This window comes from Humulus lupulus, chromosome 2, assembly GCF_963169125.1.
Source record: "Humulus lupulus chromosome 2, drHumLupu1.1, whole genome shotgun sequence".
NCBI lineage: Eukaryota > Viridiplantae > Streptophyta > Magnoliopsida > Rosales > Cannabaceae > Humulus > Humulus lupulus.
The window spans coordinates 271,877,148-271,886,015 of record NC_084794.1 but is presented as its reverse complement, the minus strand read 5'-3'; the positions used below and the strand labels follow the sequence as shown (position 1 = coordinate 271,886,015).

At 44.4% G+C, this 8,868-nt stretch overlaps 1 protein-coding gene across 2 annotated transcripts; it reads left to right on the top strand.

Annotated features, from left to right (window-relative positions):
• Positions 1 to 5,953: 5,953 nt before the first annotated feature.
• LOC133819421 (uncharacterized) lies at positions 5,954 to 8,669 on the top strand. 2 transcript variants are annotated; one of them, XM_062252682.1, is made up of 8 exons: positions 5,954 to 6,329; positions 6,422 to 6,552; positions 6,683 to 6,760; positions 6,850 to 6,894; positions 6,995 to 7,039; positions 7,146 to 7,197; positions 7,731 to 7,827; positions 8,226 to 8,364. In XM_062252682.1, coding segments are annotated over exons 1-8 (756 nt in total). In that variant the 5' UTR covers positions 5,954 to 6,022; the 3' UTR covers positions 8,227 to 8,364. The 2 variants fall into 2 exon arrangements, with proteins under 2 accessions (XP_062108666.1, XP_062108665.1); XM_062252681.1 differs by having other exon boundaries at positions 5,958 to 6,329; positions 8,246 to 8,669.
• Positions 8,670 to 8,868: the final 199 nt, after the last annotated feature.

Here is an 8,868-nt window from a genome sequence, read left to right as displayed (position 1 = left end):
CCTGTCAGGCCTTGGACATCTTTTCGCGACCTGGGCGAGGGAAGCTCGAGCAGTGATCTGATCTTGTCGGGGTTTATTTCGATTCCTCGGGTATTGACTATGAAGCCCATGAACTTCCCGGACGTGACTCTGAAAGTGCACTTCTGTTGATTAAGCCTCATGCCATACTCCCGTAGTATCTTAAAACATTCTTCCAGGTCGGAGACATGGTCATCGGCAGTCTTTGACTTGACTAGCATGTCATCAACGTACACTTCCATGTTTTTCTCGATCTGGCTTGCGAACATTCTGTTCACTAACCTTTGGTAGGTAGCTCCGGCGTTCTTCAGACCGAACGGCATGACCTTGTAGCAATAAACGTTAGTCGGGGTCATGAAGCTGGTGTGTTCCTGGTCCGCCGGATTCATGGTGATCTGATTGTAGCCTGAATACGCGTCCATAAAGGACATGAGCTCGTGCCCCGCCGTGACATCTACCAGCTGGTTAATCCTTGGCAGTGGAAAACAATCCTTGGGGCAGGCTTTATTCAGGACGGAGAAGTCTATGCAGGTCCACCATTTTCTGTTGTGCTTCGGGACCAGCACGGGGTTGGTGACCCATATTGGAAACTTGGCTTCATGGATAAAGCCGCATTTCTTGAGCCGGGCCACCTCTTCCTTCAAGGCTTTAGCTCGAGCTGTTCCTAGGCGTCTTTGCTTCTGGGACTTGGCGGGAATGCTTTTATCCAGATGAAGTGTATGCATGATGACACTCGGGCTGATTCCCACCATGTCCTCATGGGACCATGCAAACACATCCAGCTTATCCCGCAGAAACTTAGTCAGCTCCGCCTTCCTCTTGCTACAGAGGTTTTTCCCGAGCTTGACCATCCGTGATGGATTCTGCGGATCAATGTTCACTTCCTCAAGCTCCTCGATCGCCTGGAGCTCGGATCTGTCCTCGCCTATTCGGGGGTCAATATCCTCACTTAAGACGACATTTTCCCCTTCAACACTTTGAGGTTTTTCAATCTCAGGATCAGCTAAGGGTTCCTGAGATTCCTCTTCACCATCTTGAATGGCAATTACCAGCTGCCCGGGTTTAGACTTTCCCTTCATGGAAATGCTGTAGCATTCCCTGGCAGTGAGCTGATCGTCATGGACAGTGCAGATTCCCATGGAAGTAGGGAATTTCATCGCGAGGTGGCGAATGGAAGTGACGACCTCAAACGCCATGAGCGTAGGTCGTCCCAAGATCGAGTTGTATGCAGCGGAGCAGTCGATGACTACGAACTCGAGGAGCTTGGAGACTGCCTGAGATCCTTCTCCTAGGGTGATCACCAGCTCGATCGTCCCTATTGCTGCTGATCCCTCTCCCGAAAAACCATACAACATCATGGAGGTCGCCTTTAACTCGGCGATGGCCAAACCCATCTTCTCCAACGTGGATCAAAACAGGAGGTTCACCGAGCTCCCATTGTCGATCAGTACCCTCCTCACCCTCCGATTGGCGAGCTGAACTACCACGACCAAAGGGTCATTGTGAGGAAACTGGACATGGCCCGCATCTTCCTCCGTAAAAATGATCGGTTGCCTCTCCAATCGCTGTTGCTTTGACTGACGCTGCTCCGGGACGAACTCTACTCCGTTATGAGCCTTTAGTTCGTTCACGTATCTCTTCTGGGCGCCTCTGCTCGTGTCGGCCATATGCGGACCTCCAGAGATGGTGGATATCTCTCCTCCAACCACGGGAGGAGGGACGTCCTGATCTACCCGAGGCCCGGGCTGACTGGCCGGGACTTCTAGAGCAGGTCGACTTGCTGGAACCCTGTTCCGTGCGTATTGAGCCAAGGGGCCGGCTCGGATGAGAGTCTCGATCTCGTCTTTTAAATGCCTACAATCGTCGGTATTGTGGCCAACATCGTTATGAAAACGGCAAAACTTGGAGGTGTCTCTCTTCCCCTTATGGTGCTTTAATGGCTCCGGCCTCTTCCAGGGGACTCGAGTAAAGTTAGCTAGGAAGATATTCTCCTTAGACTGGGTGAGCTCTGTATAAGTCGTGAAGATGGGCTTGACTTTGTCTACGGACTTATTCTTCTTTTGGGCGTGCTGACTGTTTTCGCCATTTCCCTTTCTTTTGCCTCCACCGGGCTGGTTGTTCTGTGTGACGTTTTGGGTCGCTGCCACGACCTCTGTCCCCACTCCAGCGGGCTGTTCGGGGACCTGGCTGGTTCCCGCAGCTGAGGCTTCGGCCTCCTCCAAGTTAATCCATTATTGGGCCTTGTTAAGGAATTCGTTAACCGAGCTGACTCCTTTCCTTTGTATATCCTTCCAAATATCTCCTCCAACGAGGATTCCAGTTCTCATGGCCATGAGCTTGGAGTTATCATCCACGTCTCTGACTTGAGCAGCGACGTTCGCAAATCTGCTCAGGTAGGCCTTCAGAGTCTCACCGGGCTACTGCCTCACGTTAGCCAGGGAATCGCCCTGAACACGGGCGGCCTGGGAGGCTCGGAATGCCCTTTTGAAGTCTGCCGAGAAAGTCTTCCAGGAGCTGATTGACTGTCTTTTACTTTGCTTGAACCACTGCCTGGCAGGTCCAGTCAGTGTGGAAGGGAAGATTAAACATCTCAGCTCGGGGCCAATGTTGTGGGCCATCATTAGGGTGTTGAACATCCCTAGATGGTCTGATGGGTCTCCGTCCCCATTGAACTTTGACAGGTGCGGCATACGGAAACCAGATGGGTACGCGGTTGCTACTATACTGGGGGTGAAGAGTTCCATCTCGTCCCCTGAATCATATTCATCTTTTTCTTTTTCTGACAGGAGCTTTTTCATCAACTCCTCCATTTGAGTCAGGTGCTCGAGGGTTTGGTCCTGATGTCCTTGGTTATTCCGGGGTTGTTCAACAGCTCCGGACCCATTGTACATATTTGGTGGGTTATTGCCCCTCCTATCTTGAGATAGGTTATTTAAGACATTCCCTCCGTTACGTACTTCGGACAGGGCCCCCCCTGAGCGAGCATGACCATCTCCTCTTGCTTGCTCCCCTCTATGAGAGTTGAGGCGATCTCGCAGGTCGCCTCCCTGGGTGGTTTGATGACTTTGTACCGAACTCAAACGCTGACACAGGTCTCCCCCAGAGAGATCACTCCGGGGACTGCCGGTCTAGTGGCTCCTGCTAGATAGGCTTGGAGTCCGCCTTTGACGGTGAGGATCTGGGCCTTCCCCCGACGCCCTGCTTGCCGGGAAGGCCCAGCTGATGGCGGGTTTCTCCTACTACTCCCATAGGCTGGGATATCTCGGACGGGCCAAGGAGGAGACAGATATCTGATTGGAGAAGGAGGATGCCTGAATGGAGAGGCGATCCTAGTTCCGTCGGGACGGATCAAGTTTGGTGGGGGCCTTTCGGCCCTGCCAACCCGCTGGTCCCGCGCCTGACGATCTGGACGAGGCGCAGGACGGTTGTTGGAGACGGGCTGATGCTGCGAGCCCTCCCCGGATCTCCTTCGGGAATTTCCTCGAGCTCCCCTGGACGCCCTCGAGGATGGTTGGGAGCTAGGAGTTGACGTTCTGACCGAACGACTGTATTGCTGTTGCCTGGCTTCAGGCATTTCTTCGAATTTTGCCTCTCGGTGGTGTGATGAAGGAGTGGAGTTGGCTATCGGAAGTCTATCCGAGCGGCTATGCCTGGGCCGATTACCCCGGCGAGACTTAGGAACCTCGCCTTGCCTCTCTCCGACGTTAGCGTCGGTTGTGAGAGGGGGTAGTCGGGCCAGCACATCCTTGATCTGCTGATTGGCTATTGCTAGCTGGCTCCTCAGCTGAGCGTTCTCCATCTCCACCGCCGTGTAATAACACAGGTTTGGATTAGGTGGCCGGGGGGCCGAACTTCCGGTGTCATCTTGGCCCACCGGCTGCTTTCCTGGCCGCTGCTGGGCCTCAGGAACTTGTTCACCAGGGGTGGCAGTATGATGAGCCTCCTTCCCATCATGTTGTTCTGTCTCGTTACCGTGCCTGGATCGAGTAGTCACCATAATTAGGGGTGTTTGCGACAGCACTAATCGAACTTGCTCTCAATGAAAGCACCAAACTGTTGACGCGGTTCTTCGCCAACAGGTAATTAAGAAAAGAAGAGAAAGGGATTAGTGCTAATGTTGAACCGAAATAGATATATGATCTTAGCAATGAAAGGGTGACTCAAGACACGTTTTTTAAGTGGTTCAAAGGTTAAAATCATTCTACTCCACTAGTCAGTATTATTGCTATATAGTGGATATTTGATTACAGGGTATTTCTTACAAGAGATAATCCAACCCTTATCAACTCCCAGGGTCTCCATATTTATAGGAGAAGGCACCTGGGAGTTGGTAAGAAGGTCATCTCGTGACCTTCTTACCTATCGTATCAACTCTGTGACATTCATGATTAATTCCTAAACCTGACACATAAGTGTGGTCAAATCAATAGGTAAGGAGATAATGGGCCGCACGGCCCAACCCAATCGTGGGTGTCTGAATACGCACGTTCCTGCTGTGTGTCCGAGAAGTCAGGGGCATATCAGACACGTGATGTCTGATATATGCACGTTTACCTTGCGTGTGTTGACTTTACAAAGGGTCATAGCCTCCAGATCCAGCTCGTACCACGAGCTGGATACTTAACTCGACCTTCGGCCTTCAGAGTCCGGACTCAGTTCTCAGGCAAGCTTGGCGAACCCTTGGGTTACCTCGAGCTAAGGAGGTACGACCTTATGTCGGCAGCTCCGGTCTTGGGGATGTCCACGTGGTAGTCATGATTAGGCCGTAGCTCAACTCGCTAATCAGCCCGTGGGAAAATCAGGGCGTACAAGAAGATTTCATAATACTATCCCACACATTTCGGGAAGTTATTCTGTATATGTAAATAAATTTAATGGCATTAAAAGCCTGTGATCCTATATACAAGGAAACGTCCCCTGAAGATCAGGGGGCGTACGGTATAACTGAATAATAAATATCCCTTTATTATAGGGGATTTACAACAATCAATGGAGACCGTGTCTCTCCAAAATGACTCACTGGGATATTCAAAGTTATCAATCTACATTGTCAGTGCTGTGCCCACCCAGGTCTCTTATTGACTTTCGAGTTGTAGCATTTCCCCCTAGATCGTGTGGCTTCGAGCTCATACTTATGTCAGGCTCGGAGCCCCTGATCCGAGGTCATCCGAGAATAGACGTACTTTGATGTCTGCCTTTCGAACTTGTGAGGATTTCGAGGCTACCATATTCGAGGTTGCCCGCTGCTTGTAGGTTCGGTGCCTAGATTGCGGACACGTGTCCCAGACATTACGAGCCCATTCCTGACGAATCCAGCTTTCGAGATCACAATTCTTAAGGCTCGAAATTTGGGTATAACAATTATTTTTAATTTATGCTTAACATTTTTTTTTTATGTTTTTAATTTCTTTTTTATGTTAATTTCAATCATTCTATTTTATCTTATTTTTACAATTTTTTATGTTTAAATATTCAAATTATATTTTATTTATATATATTTTAGAATATGAAATTTAAGAATAAGTTAATATTAAATATATATTTTAGGGTTTATACTTTTTAGACCTTGTGTCTTTTCTGATTACATGTTTGGACTATGTATTTTTAAAAAAAAAAAAAATTTTATAAAATAGTTTAAATATACACATAACTCAATTTCGATGAAGAGAAGATTGAATATAATAATACAATTTTTAAGCAGAATATTTTTATTTTTATTCTGAATTGTTAGTTTGGTAAATTATTTGTGATTTTAGTTGAGAAAATTTAGACTTAAATTGGATTTAGGGTTCTATTAAACTATTTTACAAAATATTTAATCAAAAAAATAATTTATCAAAATATAAGATAGAAACAAGTAATGAAACAAAATACATCACATGAGATAGAAGTATTAATTAAAAGTTCAATTACTCTAATCCAAATCTCAATATACAAAGGAAAAAAAATTCTATTTCCCCTCCAAAATTTGAGCGTGAGCGTTTCATCGTATCAGTGGAACTTGATGACCTTCACTGCCACTTACTCTTTTCCTTTCTCCATTGCTCCGCCTATCGCGCTTTCTCGCCGCCATTTTCCGGCGATCGCCTCATTCTCAAGCCCTAACAATTCACCAAATACTCTCTTCACCTACGCCGTTAAATCCAATCCTTGCCGGCGATCTCCGATCACCATGTCGTCCTCCGATGCTCGATCAAAATCTATAGTGAACCAGCCGGAGCTTAGGGAACTCAATGAAGAGTCTGATTTCGAGAGTATCGTCGCACCGGACGGCCGTATATCTATATGCGGCTTCGGTTCTCTCCTCTCTGGTACGTGCAGTTCCTTCATCTTCTTCTTCACCATCGTTGTTAATTTTCTTGTCTGGTTGATTTATACTTATGGACGAGCGTTGAGAAACCAGAGAGAAGCGCGAGGAGTACATTTCCGGATCTTATCAACTTCAGAGTCGCAAGATTGAATGGCTTTCGTCGCGTATTCGCACATGCCGCTCCCATTTTCTTCGAGCGCGGCATAGCGAAGCCGGAAACCAAGGTTTTCTTCTTCGATTTTCCACATTTGCGTATATATATATCGGTATATTTTCTGGAAAAATGAAAAAGTGAGCTACGTTTATGGTCTTAAATTCATTGATTTTGAGTCTTTTCTCTCTTGAACATTGCAGGAAATCTCGAGCTTAAGTGTTGAGCCTTGTGAAGGAGAGACACTGATAGTAACAGTATTTGAAATCTCAAAATCCGATGTATGAACAATACGTATCCATTTGATTTAATGTTTGACATGTATATTGATTTTTGACTCGCTATTTCTTTTTAACTTCATTAAGATCAGATCCCGGCATTTCTTGAGAGGGAGCTTGAATTTCGATTCCTTGCCGTAAGTTTCTACAGTCAATTAACATTATAATTCGAGTTTTGATCCGTGACATAAGCTGTTTTGGTTTTAATTTCTGGAGTTATTTTCTCCTATATGGCAGGTTCTGCCTGAAACACTAGATGAGAAGCCATTTGATAAGCTAGCGGTGTGTAAATATTGAGAGATAATTTGTTGAACGCATTATTGATTTCTTCTCATCCTTGTTTGATTTCATGTAATATTTCTATGACTATATATGTATCTCGATGCAGGTGCTTTGTGCTCGTTATAGCGACGAAGAATTCCTCCGGATCAGATGTAAAGGTAGAAAGCCTTTATAGTTTATACTACATACAAATATATTTATCTATATGTATATCTACTTTGTATACTCATCTATTTGATTTGTTTTTTAACTGCTAAGGGTGTGACACTAAATGACTTTCATACGGTCAACAACCCAAAGAAGGGGATGATTATGGCTCTTTTCATTTTTGGTTAGGACGTACAACAAATTGTATAAGAAATAGCCATAGGAGAAAATAAAGGCTGGTCTTGTTCGATCGTGACTTGGTCTTAATGAATGACAACCAGTTTCCTAGTGATGTGATGTGATGATTACTACAATGTTGATCTACAACACTAGATTATGGTTCAAATGTTAGACATATCGTTTTGGCAAGTTTACTTTTGATGTAATGGAAATTAAGTGATGATTAGTAGTAGTATACAGTATAGTAAGAACACGGAATTCTCATATATGCGTGCATTCCCATCTGATTTCCTTGCTTTCATACTTACTGTAATGTTAGTAAATCATCTGTTGATTTGTTCACTTTCTATTCTCATGTTTACAGGAAGCAAGGACATCTATTTTCAACAATATGGGCGATATGGCATTGATAAGATTTGGCAAGACGATATCTTACCATGTCGTGCTTATCTCCGGCACTGGTATGTTTGGTTCCTTCTCCTAGTGTCTGTATGGTAACTACATATACTTTAAACTATTGTTATTGAGGTACTTGGCATGCAAAGAGTCATTTCCTTTAGTACAAAAGAGTGGAAGAATCCAGAAATCAGATTTAGTATATACGCAAATTTCCATTGGAATGCTCACAAGTGACTTCAACCTATATATTTCCGTTGTTCTTAGCTGTGCCTGATGTCTATGGTTTTGATTTCATGACTCTCGAGTCTTGATCACTCATGGCTCATGCATGGAGGGCTAATATCTAAGAAACTGACAAGAAGTCTTTGCTCTGAATGATTTCATACTTTATTTCCAATTGGTCTGGCATTTGTATTCTGTAACGCCAAAACCTCTCATCTATCCCTAACATGTTGATTAGATAATGTAATTGCAATGCAGTGTGTTAGCGGCCAAAAATCTGAGTGATGCAGCATATAACAACTTCTTAGATCACACTTTCCTTGGAGACCGTAAAACAACCATCCGTGAGTACCTAGCTACAACAGGTTCAGGCATCATGGAAGAGGAGCCCCCAGAATCCCTTAAGACTCGGTATGGTGGCTGAAATTTATAAAATCTATGATACGAACCATTTATTTTCCAAAGCTCTTCCAACTCATTGCCCATGAAAAATCTACTAGCATTAATCCGTACATTAATTATAATATAATAAACCAATTGTCTACATTTTATTCACGGAATCATATGCTAGTATTGTTGTAATTTTCAGTAGCTCTATTCTCACTTTATTCCTTCATTCCTCTTAAAGTGTGGTACTCTTTTACATTATCATTAATAATACGAAGTCATAAACTTAGACTCACTTCTAGTCTTATTCTTATTTCAAAATGATACCACATCATTACGAGCAGTGTAACTGTAAATCATACAATGGTAAATTTTGAATATTTGCTCTATGGCTTTCAAACTCCCTGTTTCGTGGTAGAAATATAAATAATAAAAAATTTCTTTTTTTTTTTGGCATTTTAGCCAAAATTACAAATTATTAATTCATAATTCTT